The sequence below is a fragment of the Xenopus tropicalis genome, chromosome 6, assembly GCF_000004195.4.
Source record: "Xenopus tropicalis strain Nigerian chromosome 6, UCB_Xtro_10.0, whole genome shotgun sequence".
Classification (NCBI taxonomy): Eukaryota; Metazoa; Chordata; class Amphibia; order Anura; family Pipidae; genus Xenopus; species Xenopus tropicalis.
This window is the reverse complement of record NC_030682.2, coordinates 153,611,051-153,625,323: the sequence shown is the minus strand read 5'-3', so window position 1 is coordinate 153,625,323 and position 14,273 is coordinate 153,611,051. Positions and strand designations below refer to the sequence as shown.

Sequence of the window (14,273 nt, the reverse complement as noted above, 5' to 3'; positions counted from 1 at the left end):
GGGCCACTGTATGGCCAGTGGGTTTGTATGGGTTTGGGGTTAGAGGGCCGCTGTATGGCCAGTGGGTTTGTATGGGTTTGGGGTTAGAGGGCCGCTGTATGGCCAGTGGGTTTGTATGGGTTTGGGGTTAGAGGGCCACTGTATGGCCAGTGGGTTTGTATGGGTTTGGGGTTAGAGGGCCACTGTATGGCCAGTGGGTTTGCATGGGATTGGGGTTAGAGGGCCGCTGTATGGCCAGTGAGAGTGCATGGGATTGGGGTTAGAGGGCCGCTGTATGGCCAGTGAGAGTGCATGGGATTGGGGTTAGAGGGCCGCTGTATGGCCAGTGAGAGTGCATGGGATTGGGGTTAGAGGGCCGCTGTATGGCCAGTGAGAGTGCATGGGATTGGGGTTAGAGGGCCGCTGTATGGCCAGTGAGAGTGCATGGGATTGGGGTTAGAGGGCCGCTGTATGGCCAGTGAGAGTGCATGGGATTGGGGTTAGAGGGCCGCTGTATGGCCAGTGAGAGTGCATGGGATTGGGGTTAGAGGGCCGCTGTATGGCCAGTGAGAGTGCATGGGATTGGGGTTAGAGGGCCGCTGTATGGCCAGTGAGAGTGCATGGGATTGGGGTTAGAGGGCCGCTGTATGGCCAGTGAGAGTGCATGGGATTGGGGTTAGAGGGCCGCTGTATGGCCAGTGAGAGTGCATGGGATTGGGGTTAGAGGGCCGCTGTATGGCCAGTGAGAGTGCATGGGATTGGGGTTAGAGGGCTGCTGTATGGCCAGTGAGAGTGCATGGGATTGGGGTTAGAGGGCGCTGTATGGCCAGTGAGAGTGCATGGGATTGGGGTTAGAGGGGCCGCTGTATGGCCAGTGAGAGTGCATGGGATTGGGGTTAGAGGGCCGCTGTATGGCCAGTGAGAGTGCATGGGATTGGGGTTAGAGGGCCGCTGTATGGCCAGTGAGAGTGCATGGGATTGGGGTTAGAGGGCCGCTGTATGGCCAGTGAGAGTGCATGGGTTTGGGGTTAGAGGGCCGCTGTATGGCCAGTGGGTTTGTATGGGTTTGGGGTTAGAGGGCCGCTGTATGGCCAGTGAGAGTGCATGGGATTGGGGTTAGAGGGCCGCTGTATGGCCAGTGAGAGTGCATGGGATTGGGGTTAGAGGGCCGCTGTATGGCCAGTGGGTTTGTATGTGTTTGGGGTTAGAGGGCCACTGTATGGCCAGTGGGTTTGTATGGGTTTGGGGTTAGAGGGCCACTGTATGGCCAGTGAGAGTGCATGGGATTGGGGTTAGAGGGCCGCTGTATGGCCAGTGAGAGTGCATGGGATTGGGGTTAGAGGGCCGCTGTATGGCCAGTGAGAGTGCATGGGTTTGGGGTTAGAGGGCCGCTGTATGGCCAGTAAGAGTGCATGGGATTGGGGTTAGAGGGCCGCTGTATGGCCAGTGGGTTTGTATGGGTTTGGGGTTAGAGGGCCGCTGTATGGCCAGTGAGAGTGCATGGGTTTGGGGTTAGAGGGCCGCTGTATGGCCAGTGAGAGTGCATGGGATTGGGGTTAGAGGGCCGCTGTATGGCCAGTGAGAGTGCATGGGATTGGGGTTAGAGGGCCGCTGTATGGCCAGTGAGAGTGCATGGGATTGGGGTTAGAGGGCCGCTGTATGGCCAGTGAGAGTGCATGGGATTGGGGTTAGAGGGCCGCTGTATGGCCAGTGAGAGTGCATGGGATTGGGGTTAGAGGGCCGCTGTATGGCCAGTGAGAGTGCATGGGATTGGGGTTAGAGGGCCGCTGTATGGCCAGTGAGAGTGCATGGGATTGGGGTTAGAGGGCCGCTGTATGGCCAGTGAGAGTGCATGGGATTGGGGTTAGAGGGCCGCTGTATGGCCAGTGAGAGTGCATGGGATTGGGGTTAGAGGGCCGCTGTATGGCCAGTGAGAGTGCATGGGATTGGGGTTAGAGGGCCGCTGTATGGCCAGTGAGAGTGCATGGGATTGGGGTTAGAGGGCCGCTGTATGGCCAGTGAGAGTGCATGGGATTGGGGTTTAGAGGGCCGCTGTATGGCCAGTGAGAGTGCATGGGATTGGGGTTAGAGGGCCGCTGTATGGCCAGTGAGAGTGCATGGGATTGGGGTTAGAGGGCCGCTGTATGGCCAGTGAGAGTGCATGGGATTGGGGTTAGAGGGCCGCTGTATGGCCAGTGAGAGTGCATGGGATTGGGGTTAGAGGGCTGCTGTATGGCCAGTGAGAGTGCATGGGATTGGGGTTAGAGGGCCGCTGTATGGCCAGTGAGAGTGCATGGGATTGGGGTTAGAGGGCTGCTGTATGGCCAGTGAGAGTGCATGGGTTTTGGGGTTAGAGGGCCGCTGTATGGCCAGTGGGTTTGTATGGGTTTGGGGTTAGAGGGCCACTGTATGGCCAGTGGGTTTGTATGGGTTTGGGGTTAGAGGGCCACTGTATGGCCAGTGGGTTTGTATGGGTTTGGGGTTAGAGGGCCGCTGTATGGCCAGTGAGAGTGCATGGGATTGGGGTTAGAGGGCCGCTGTATGGCTAGTGGGTTTGTATGGGTTTGGGGTTAGAGGGCCGCTGTATGGCCAGTGAGAGTGCATGGGTTTGGGGTTAGAGGGCCGCTGTATGGCCAGTGAGAGTGCATGGGATTGGGGTTAGAGGGCCGCTGTATGGCCAGTGAGAGTGCATGGGATTGGGGTTAGAGGGCCGCTGTATGGCCAGTGAGAGTGCATGGGATTGGGGTTAGAGGGCCGCTGTATGGCCAGTGAGAGTGCATGGGATTGGGGTTAGAGGGCCGCTGTATGGCCAGTGAGAGTGCATGGGTTTGGGGTTAGAGGGCCGCTGTATGGCCAGTGAGAGTGCATGGGATTGGGGTTAGAGGGCCGCTGTATGGCCAGGGAGAGTGCATGGGATTGGGGTTAGAGGGCCGCTGTATGGCCAGGAGAGTGCATGGGATTGGGGTTAGAGGGCCGCTGTATGGCCAGTGAGAGTGCATGGGATTGGGGTTAGAGGGCCGCTGTATGGCCAGTGAGAGTGCATGGGATTGGGGTTAGAGGGCCGCTGTATGGCCAGTGAGAGTGCCTGGGATTGGGGTTAGAGGGCCGCTGTATGGCCAGTGAGAGTGCATGGGATTGGGGTTAGAGGGCTGCTGTATGGCCAGTGAGAGTGTATGGGTTTGGGGTTAGAGGGCTGCTGTATGGCCAGTGAGAGTGCATGGGATTGGGGTTAGAGGGCCGCTGTATGGCCAGTGGGTTTGTATGGGTTTGGGGTGTAGCGGCTGACCTGCTTATGTACCCCCATGTGTTGATGACTGTTTCCTCCCCCCCCAGGTACGGGATATTGGTGGATCCCATCCAGGTGGTTTCCCTGTTTGTTCAGGACCCCTATAGCTGGCCGGCACTCTGCCTGGTACTGGGTAAGTTTCTCTGGGGCTCCTGTTAGGGACCCCGAGTGCCACATATCAATCCTAGAATTATTGCCTTGTTTGTAACTTACCTGCCTGAGCCCAATTAGCCCCCCAGTACTGACAGTAGGGCACCTACCTCTTACTCTATTACTCCTAATATTTAAAGGGGAAGGAAAGGTACAAACTCAGCCGCTTTATCAGAAAGCTCTATGTAAATACAGCCATAAGCACTCACAGCTGCAACGAGTCCTCTATCAAAAGAAACACAGGATTTCTTGTCTCCTTTTGTCTCACATGTTCCTCTGTGTCAGACTTCCTGTCTCAGAAAGATCCTTCAGGGCACGGCATGAGTCTGCTCAGTTTGCTCCTCTCTCTCCCTCCCCACTCTGCTGTAATCTGAGCTGCAGCAGGAAGCTACTGAGTCCAAGCTAAAATGGCAGCTGCTATCTTAAACCACCAGAGGGAGCTGCTAGGGCTGTTACTCAGGCAGGTAACGCTTTCTGCAGAATAAATATAGGGCTCTAGGTGGCGCTAATGTGGCTAATCTGTTGGCAGTAACTTGCCAGAATGCCTTTCCTTTTCCTTTAAAAATGACAGGCCTGCCCCCAATCTGCCCTGGCCATACCCCAATCTGCCCTGGCCATACCCCTACCCACCTAAAATCCCATCAGTTGGGTGCCCTGTCCTCTTCTTGCTCCATAATTCAGGATTATCCTGCTCTGAGAACCTTACAGTTTTTCTTTCCTCCTTTCTCTAGCATAAGGGCACCTACCTCCCCCCTTTATATACTGACAGCGGGCACCTACCTCCCCCCTTTATATACTGACAGCGGGCACCTACCTCCCCCCTTTATATACTGACAGCGGGCACCTACCTCTCCCCTTTATATACTGACAGCGGGCACCTACCTCCCCCCTTTATATACTGACAGCGGGCACCTACCTCTCCCCTTTATATACTGAAAGCGGGCACCTACCTCTCCCCTTTATATACTGACAGCGGGCACCTACCTCTCCCCTTTATATACTGAAAGCGGGCACCTACCTCTCCCCTTTATATACTGACAGCAAGCACCTACCTCCCCCCTTTATATACTGACAGTGGGCACCTACCTCTCCCCTTTATATACTGACAGCAAGCACCTACCTCCCCCCTTTATATACTGACAGTGGGCACCTACCTCTCCCCTTTATATACTGACAGCGGGCACCTACCTCCCCCTTTATATACTGACAGCGGGCACCTACCTCCCCCCCTTTATATACTGACAGCGGGCACCTACCTCCCCCCTTTATATACTGACACCGGGCACCTACCTCTCCCCTTTATATACTGACAGCGGGCACCTACTTCCCCCCTTTATATACTGACAGCGGGCACCTACCCCCTTTATATACTGACAGCAAGCACCTACCTCCCCCCTTTATATACTGACAGCGGGCACCTAACTCTCCCCTTTATATACTGACAGCGGGCACCTACCTTCCCCCTTTATATACTGACAGCGGGCACCTACCTCTCCCCTTTATATACTGACAGCGGGCACCTACTTCCCCCCTTTATATACTGACAGCGGGCACCTACCTTCCCCCTTTATATACTGACAGCGGGCACCTAACTCTCCCCTTTATATACTGACAGCGGGCACCTACCTTCCCCCTTTATATACTGACAGCGGGCACCTATCTCCCCCCTTTATATACTGACAGCGGGCACCTACCTTCCCCCTTTATATACTGACAGCGGGCACCTACTTCTCCCCTTTATATACTGACAGCGGGCACCTACCTTCCCCCTTTATATACTGACAGCGGGCACCTACCTTCCCCCTTTATATACTGACAGCGGGCACCTACCTCCCCCCTTTATATACTGACAGCGGGCACCTACCTCTCCCCTTTATATACTGACAGCGGGCACCTACCTCTCCTAATACTCAGACAGAGATTGTTCCTAAAAATGAACTTTTGGTTTCCCTTTCAGTTTCCAACGTGTTCATTGTGTGCGCGCTGCATCTGGAGCGGCGCCTGGTGTTGGTAAGTGCACACTCACACTCACACGCATCTCTCCTACAGTGTCGGGTACAACTGCCCCATTGTGTATGTGCTGCACTGGGAACCCACAAGGAACTGACTTTTTGTTCCCTCTAATTCCTCCTTGGCTGTGTGTGTGCATAATAACCCGAGGGCTCTGGTGAGATACAGAATCACCCTCTGTGCTGCCCCACGCGCACGAGGGCACATTGTTTGCAGAGCATGCTGGGTAACCTGTGTCTCTCACTACAGGGCCAGTTCTCTGAGCAGGTTGGGCAGTTGCTCTACATGTTCCTCCTCTTCACCATCCTCTGCCTCCCGGTGCTGGTGGTGTTCACCGTTGTCTCCATCACTCCAGGTAACGGCCAATGGGAAACCCTAGGTATGAGCTGCAGGAAGGGAGGGGTAAATGGGCCGACTCCTCCCAGGGAGCTCTGCTGAAGAACCCATTTATTTGCTTCATACTCTCTGTATTACCCTGCCTCACTGTGCCACCTACTGGGGACTGAAGGTACTGCTGATTTTATACTGAGCTTGTACAGCAAATGCCCCATAGGAATGGGAAATAGTGAAAGTCAAAAGCTCCCCCCTGGGATTACAAACCTGGGGGGTCCCCAATAGAGAGAATGGTGTAAATAATGACTATAAATAAATAACTATCAATGTATATCTGCCACCCTATAATGGGAGGAGCATGCTTTACCCTGATCAGTGTAGACCAATTAGGATCACTGATTCCTCCCCAAGCCAATATGGCTGCCCGGCATATCTGACATGGCTGTTTTGTGTTGCAGTGGGGGCAGTGTTTGCCCTTGGGGTTTATACCATACTCTTCCTGAAACTCTACTCCTACATGGAGGTGAATCACTGGTGCAGGGAGAGGAGACTGGCACAGACCCAGGCACTGGGTCGCTCTCAGTCAGGTGAGTTCTGTTATAGAATCTTCTTTGCTTCCCACCCCTGTGCCCCTCAAATCCTGTCCTGTGCCCCCCCAGTGTCTTACCCACCAGCCCCCGTCTCCCCCCAGTCTGTATAGCAGGGTGTGAGTGATGCGGAAGGCTGGGGCTAAGACTAAGCAGCCATGTTGGATGTCAGTGCAGTCACGGCGCTGCCACTAGTCCCTGTCTGTGTATTACAGTTCCACTGATTCCCAAAGCCAATGGTGAGGTATCGAGGAAGGAGGTGTCGTACCCCGGCAACCTGACACACAGAGGTAAGAGCAGAGCTGGAGGGGCCCCCTCTTCTCCGTTTATACAGAGCTCACCGATTGCATTTCCTTCCTGCAGATATTTATTATTTCATGCTTGCCCCCACCCTCTGCTATGAGCTGAACTTCCCACGCTCCCCCCGGATTCGCAAGAGGTTCCTTCTGCGCCGCCTTGTGGAGATGGTGAGCAGGATGTGCAGTGGGGAGGGAGGGGCTTTGGAAGATGGGGGCGGGTATATTGAGCGTTATCAGGGGTTTGTAGGCATCTGCTGCTCTTGTGCAGGATTCCTCTAACCCCCCCTTATTTACTTTGTACCCCCACTGCCCCCAGTCTCTCCTTAATGCCCTGTGTGCCCCAACTCTATTACCCCAAATACTGTGGGTACCTATAACACCTACCTATCACACTGATGGGGTTATGCTGTAATCTATCATTACTGGGGGCCCAAACTGAGGGGTTCATTTCCCACCCCCCAGGGGGCTAACACTCTGCTCTCTTTGCAGCTGTTTATTATGCAGCTCCTGGTTGGCCTCATCCAGCAGGTAAGTACTTATGGGCCTGGCCCAATGCAGCATGGGCCAGTGGGCATTAATCATGGCATCCAGAATGTCTCCCATTGAATTAACCCCAGCACTGCAGGCTTTCAGGGCACCACCCACTCATACTGCCTCCCAAAATGGCCGCTCTAACATTCCCTAGTGAATAAACCTATCAGTGCATGGATTTATTGCCCCCTCACCCAGACACAGCTGCCCAACATGGCCGCTCTAACATTCCCTAGTGAATAAGCCTATCGGTGCATGGATTTATTGCCCCCTCACACAGACACAGCTGCCCAACATGGCCGCTCTACTGTTTCCTAGTGAATAAGCCTATCGGTGCATGGATTTATTGCCCCCTCACACAGACACAGCTGCCCAACATGGCCGCTCTACTGTTTCCTAGTGAATAAGCCTATCGGTGCATGGATTTATTGCCCCCTAGACACACACACGTCAGTAGGTGAGTTGGTTGAGCCCTAATGTGCATTTCTCCTTGTTTTCCAGTGGATGGTTCCGACCATTCAGAACTCCATGAAACCATTCCGGGTAAGTTGATGCCAGTTAGTACCCACAAAGTCTTTGGGCAGAGAGCCAGCTCACTGTTGGCCATGTGTGTATCTAACCAGGGGCACCGTTACCACCCCCCCCCGTGGGCTGCCAGTTACCCCTCGGTGCTTGCTGAGATACTTTCATTGGCACCGAGTGCGGCAGCCTCATGTATCATACATAATGATCATCTGGCCAGTACCAATCTGTAAGAGAGACATGATTGGTCAAGTGACAGAGATTCCTGCCACCCTGCCCAGGGTGCCCACAGACCCCATACAGGGTTATGAAGCTGAGGGTCTGATTATAAAGTGCTAAACAAATAGCCAATTAATATACATTTTATCCACATCCACCCCCCCATTGAGCTGATAATGGCACCAATTACTGTGTTCTTATGGCGTAAATACAGACGCCCACCCTTACAAATACTGTGCCATGCATGCCTCCACCCAGCCGCCATCTTGGTATGGGCAGTAGGGCGGCGAGTAACCATTCACTACAGGTGTGTGTGGTAACTTTGTGTGGTAACTTTTCCTTCTCTCCCCCAGGACATGGACTACTCCCGAATCATTGAGCGCCTCCTTAAATTGGCGGTGAGTCCCCTCCCGGTGCTGCTAGACCCCAGGATTGGGCTGGGCTTCCTCCCCCACTCCCCCTTATTTCCTATTCTTTCCATCCCCCCACCCCTCCATGTATAATACCCCATATCCTTGCCCTCAGTAATCCCCCAAGCCTGACTTCGTGCCTCCTCAGGTCCCCAATCATCTCATCTGGCTGATCTTCTTCTACTGGTTCTTCCATTCCTCCATGAACTTTGTTGCTGAAATCATGCGCTTCGGGGACCGCGAGTTCTACCGGGACTGGTGGTAAGGGCAAGTCCTTTAGCTGCCATGGCTTTCTGTTTGGGCACCACTGGCAGCCGCCTCTTCCTGCCATGGAGGCCATAAGTGATAAGCGGCACATCCTGCATGGAACTTAAAGTTTTGCACAATTTAGTATCATCAGTGAAAATAGAAACAGTACTGTCTATGCCCACCTCCAGGTCATTCATAAACAAGTTAAAAAGCAAAGGCCCAAGGACTGACCCCTGCGGTACCCCCTAACCACACTGGCCCAAGGACTGACCCCTGCGGTACCCACTAACCACACTGGCCCAAGGACTGACCCCTGCGGTACCCCCCTAACCACACTGGCCCAAGCACTGACCCCTGCGGTACCCCCCTAACCACACTGGCCCAAGCACTGACCCCTGCGGTACTCCCCTAACCACACTGGCCCAAGCACTGACCCCTGCGGTACCCCCCTAACCACACTGGCCCAAGGACTGACCCCTGCGGTACCCCCCTAACCACACTGGCCCAAGGACTGACCCCTGCGGTACCCCCTAACAGCACTGACCCCTGCGGTACTCCCCTAACCACACTGGCCCAAGCACTGACCCCTGCGGTACCCCCCTAACCACACTGGCCCAAGGACTGACCCCTGCGGTACCCCCCTAACCACACTGGCCCAAGGACTGACCCCTGCGGTACCCCCTAACAGCACTGACCCCTGCGGTACTCCCCTAACCACACTGGCCCAAGCACTGACCCCTGCGGTACTCCCCTAACAGCACTGACCCCTGCGGTACTCCCCTAACCACACTGGCCCAAGGACTGACCTGTATACTTGCTAAGCAACATTATAAAGATATTGCATATATTAAAAAGCAAAGGCCCAAGGACTGACCCCTGCGGTACCCCCTAACCACACTGGCCCAAGGACTGACCCCTGCGGTACCCACTAACCACACTGGCCCAAGGACTGACCCCTGCGGTACCCCCCTAACAGCACTGGCCCAAGCACTGACCCTGCGGTACCCCCCTAACCACACTGGCCCAAGCACTGACCCCTGCGGTACCCCCCTAACCACACTGGCCCAAGCACTGACCCCTGCGGTACCCCCCCTAACAGCACTGGCCCAAGGACTGACCCCTGCGGTACCCCCCTAACACACTGGCCCAAGGACTGACCCCTGCGGTAGCCCCGCCTCTCCTTGGCTTAGCCCCGCCTCTCCTTGGCTTAGCCCCACCTCTCCTTGCTTACAAGGGGAATATACAGACCTGTATACTTGCTAAGCAACATTATAAAGATATTGCATATATTAAAAAGCAAAGGCCCAAGGACTGACCCCTGCGGTACCCCCTAACCACACTGGCCCAAGGACTGACCCCTGCGGTACCCACTAACCACACTGGCCCAAGGACTGACCCCTGCGGTACCCCCCTAACCACACTGGCCCAAGCACTGACCCCTGCGGTACCCCCCTAACCACACTGGGCCCAAGCACTGACCCCTGCGGTACTCCCCTAACCACACTGGCCCAAGCACTGACCCCTGCGGTACCCCCCTAACCACACTGGCCCAAGGACTGACCCCTGCGGTACCCCCCTAACCACACTGGCCCAAGGACTGACCCCTGCGGTACCCCCCTAACAGCACTGACCCCTGCGGTACTCCCCTAACCACACTGGCCCAAGCACTGACCCCTGCGGTACCCCCCTAACCACACTGGCCCAAGGACTGACCCCTGCGGTACCCCCCTAACCACACTGGCCCAAGGACTGACCCCTGCGGTACCCCCCTAACAGCACTGACCCCTGCGGTACTCCCCTAACCACACTGGCCCAAGCACTGACCCCTGCGGTACTCCCCTAACAGCACTGACCCCTGCGGTACTCCCCTAACCACACTGGCCCAAGGACTGACCCCTGCGGTACCCCCCTAACCACACTGGCCCAAGCACTGACCCCTGCGGTACCCCCCTAACCACACTGGCCCAAGCACTGACCCCTGCGGTACCCCCCCTAACAGCACTGGCCCAAGGACTGACCCCTGCGGTACTCCCCTAACCACACTGGCCCAAGGACTGACCCCTGCGGTACTCCCCTAACCACACTGGCCCAAGGACTGACCCCTGCGGTACTCCCCTAACCACACTGGCCCAAGGACTGACCCCTGCGGTACCCCCCTAACAGCACTGGCCCAAGCACTGACCCCTGCGGTACCCCCCTAACCACACTGGCCCAAGGACTGACCCCTGCGGTACCCCCCTAACCACACTGGCCCAAGGACTGACCCCTGCGGTAGCCCCGCCTCTCCTTGGCTTAGCCCCGCCTCTCCTTGGCTTAGCCCCACCTCTCCTTGCTTACAAGGGGAATATACAGACCTGTATACTTGCTAAGCAACATTATAAAGATATTGCATTTCCCTCTGTGTTTAACCCCGTGAGAACCCTTTCCCAGTTAATACATTGCAGAGATGCCCCTATACTGGCACACTTACCCCTATACTGGCACACTTACCCCTATACTGGCTCAGTTGCCCCTCTTTAGTGCCTTAGTTCCCCCCTTATAGAGCTGTCTGTGCAACATTATCCCAAAGGAGCCCATGTTATGATCCCTATTCCCTAAATGCCCCCCCATGCCAATGCTAGAGTTCAGTGTTAGAGATCCCCATTCCCAGTAGGTTCTTGAACAAACAGTTGCCATTTAGCCTATTTACTAACCTGCCAGCTTGTTCTGACCGGGCCGCCCCATTTTATTTTTAATGTACAAACTTCTCCTTATTCCAAAGGAACTCGGAAACCGTCACGTATTTCTGGCAGAACTGGAACATTCCGGTGCACAGGTGGTGTCTCAGGTAGGTTAATGGGCAAAGGGATCGGCGGGGGGCACGATGGGGGTATATATATATATATGGCTGTGTGTTGGGATCCATATAAGAACAGAAGCGTGTGGGTGTCGGGGGCCCACCCATAGCTGTGCGTAGTGTATAATCACCCGGCTCCCATGTTTCTATTCCAGGCACTTTTACAAACCAATGTTGAGGAGGGGCGTTTCCCGATGGGCGGCACAGGCAGCGGTGTTCCTGGCATCGGCTTTCTTTCATGAGGTCAGTGTCCGAGCCCCGTGGGTTCTGCTTATGGATAGGGGGTCGTTCTGCCTCACCCACCATATACCCCCTCAGTAACATAGAAGGGCATGTGTACAAGCATGGGGGTACTTTCCCCACAGGGAGCTGCGCATAACAGCACTCTTATTGTATCTGGGCCTTGGGTGGCTCCTGGCACCCCCGAACAGTTGCACCCGGCGCCACCCAGCCCTTCCCTCCAAATGTGGAGCTGCTGTGCCTAATAACACCCGGAGCCACCACTTGCACCCAAAGAACTGGGCTCAGACATTATTGGAAGGGGCAGAAGCTGCATTTAATGAATAGAAACACTATAACAAGTGTGTAAAACTGCAGAGATAGAAAATCAGGAACTGATTGTGGCACAGGGTAAAGCTAACCAGGGGGGCTGGGAAGTTGTGGAATCCCCCCCCTGAATCAGTGGTACTGGCAGATACATTAGGGTTAGGTTAAAGCTTATCCTAACCCTAATACACTGCCCCCAACCCTAGCCTTAACCCCAACCCTAGCCTTAACCCCAACCCTAACCCCAGCCTTAACCCCAACCCTAGCCTTAACCCCAACCCTAGCCTTAACCCCAACCCTAACCCCAGCCTTAACCCCAACCCTAGCCTTAACCCCAACCCTAACCTTAAGCCCAACCCTAACCCCAGCCTTAACCCCTAACCTTAGCCTCAACCCTAGTCTTAACCCCAACCCTTGTCTTAACCCCAACCCTAGCCGTAACCCCAACCCTAGCCGTAACCCCAACCCTAGCCCTAGCCTCAACCCTAGCCCTAGCCTCAACCCCAACCCTAATCCTAGCCTTAACCCTAACCCTAGCCTTAACCTCAACCCTAGCCCTAGCCTCAACCCTAACCCTAGCCTCAACCCTAACCCTAGCCTCAACCCTAAGCCTAGCCTCAACCCTAAGCCTAGCCTCAACCTTAACCCTAGCCTCAACCCTAACCCTAGCCTCAACCCTAACCCTAGCCTCAACCCTAACCCTGGCCTCAACCCTAACCCTGGCCTCAACCCTAACCCTAGCCTCAACCCTAACCCTAGCCTCAACCTTAACCTTTGCCTTAACACTAACCCTAGCCTCAACCCTAACCCTAGCCTCAACCCTAACCCTAGCCTTAACACCAACCCTAAGCCTAGCCTCAACCCTAACCCTAGCCTTATCCCTAGCCTTAACCCCAACCCTAGCCTCAACCCTAACCCTAGCCTTATCCCTAGCCTTAACCCCAACCCTAACCCTAGCCTTAACCCTAACCCTAGCCTCAACCCTAACCCTAGCCTCAACCCTAACCCTAGCCTCAACCCTAACCCTAGCCTTAACACCAACCCTAGCCTCAACCCTAACCCTAGCCTTAACACCAACCCTAGCCTTAACCCCAACCCTAACCCTAGCCTTATCCCTAGCCTTAACCCCAACCCTAGCCTCAACCCTAACCCTAGCCTTATCCCTAGCCTTAACCCCAACCCTAACCCTAGCCTCAACCCTAACCCTAGCCTTAACACCAACCCTAGCCCCAACCCTAGCCTTAACACCAACCCTAAGCCTAGCCTCAACCCTAACCCTAGCCTTATCCCTAGCCTTAACCCCAACCCTAGCCTCAACCCTAACCCTAGCCTTATCCCTAGCCTTAACCCCAACCCTAACCCTAGCCTTATCCCTACCTTAACCCCAACCCTAACCCTAGCCTCAACCCTATCCCTAGCCTTAACACCAACCCTAGCCCCAACCCTAGCCTTAACCCCAACCCTAGCCTTATCCCTAGCCTTAACCCCAACCCTAGCCTCAACCCTAACCCTAGCCTTATCCCTAGCCTTAACCCCAACCCTAACCCTAGCCTTATCCCTAGCCTTAACCCCAACCCTAACCCTAGCCTCAACCCTAACCCTAGCCTTAACCCCAACCCTAGCCTCAACCCTAACCCTAGCCTTATCCCTAGCCTTAGCCTCAACCCTGACCCTAGCCTTAACACTAACCCTAGCCTCAACCCTAACCCTAGCCTTAACACCAACCCTAGCCTTAACCCCAACCCTAGCCTTAACCCCTAGCCTCAACCCTAACCCTAGCCTTATCCCTTGCCTTATCCCTTGCCTTAACCCCAACCCTAACCCTAGCCTTAACCCTAACCCTAGCCTTATCCCTAGCCTTAACCCCAACCCTAGCCTCAACCCTAACCCTAGCCTTAACACCAACCCTAACCCTAGCCTTAACCCCAACCCTAACCCTAGCCTCAACCCTAGCCTTAACCCCAACCCTGACCCTAGCCTCAACCCTGACCCTAGCCTCAACCCTGACCCTAGCCTCAACCCTGACCCTAGCCTCAACCCTGACCCTAGCCTCAACCCTGACCCTAGCCTCAACCCCGACCCTAGCCTCAACCCTAACCCTAGCCTCAACCCTAACCCTAGCCTCAACCTTAACCTTTGCCTCAACCCTAGCCTCAACCCTAACCCTAGCCTCAACCCTAACCCTAGCCTCAACCTTAACCTTTGCCTCAACCCTAGCCTCAACCCTAACCCTAGCCTCAACCTTAACCTTAGCCTCAACCCTAACCCTCAACCCTAACCCTCAACCCTAACCCTAGCCTTATCCCTAGCCTTAAC

At 55.0% G+C, this 14,273-nt stretch overlaps 1 protein-coding gene across 5 annotated transcripts in view; it reads left to right on the top strand.

Moving 5' to 3' along the window:
* dgat1 (diacylglycerol O-acyltransferase 1) overlaps positions 1 to 14,273 on the top strand; it is a 44,772-nt gene that overhangs the window by 7,207 nt on the left and 23,292 nt on the right. For all 5 annotated transcript variants that reach the window (XM_031904083.1, XM_031904086.1, XM_031904085.1 and 2 more), the window contains 12 exons: positions 3,313 to 3,398; positions 5,373 to 5,425; positions 5,675 to 5,780; positions 6,217 to 6,345; positions 6,561 to 6,635; positions 6,709 to 6,812; positions 7,134 to 7,172; positions 7,677 to 7,718; positions 8,270 to 8,314; positions 8,475 to 8,587; positions 11,337 to 11,402; positions 11,567 to 11,654. In XM_031904083.1, coding sequence (XP_031759943.1) covers positions 3,313 to 3,398; positions 5,373 to 5,425; positions 5,675 to 5,780; positions 6,217 to 6,345; positions 6,561 to 6,635; positions 6,709 to 6,812; positions 7,134 to 7,172; positions 7,677 to 7,718; positions 8,270 to 8,314; positions 8,475 to 8,587; positions 11,337 to 11,402; positions 11,567 to 11,654 — 946 coding nt within the window. The remainder of the gene's footprint in view (positions 1 to 3,312; positions 3,399 to 5,372; positions 5,426 to 5,674; positions 5,781 to 6,216; positions 6,346 to 6,560; positions 6,636 to 6,708; positions 6,813 to 7,133; positions 7,173 to 7,676; positions 7,719 to 8,269; positions 8,315 to 8,474; positions 8,588 to 11,336; positions 11,403 to 11,566; positions 11,655 to 14,273) is intronic.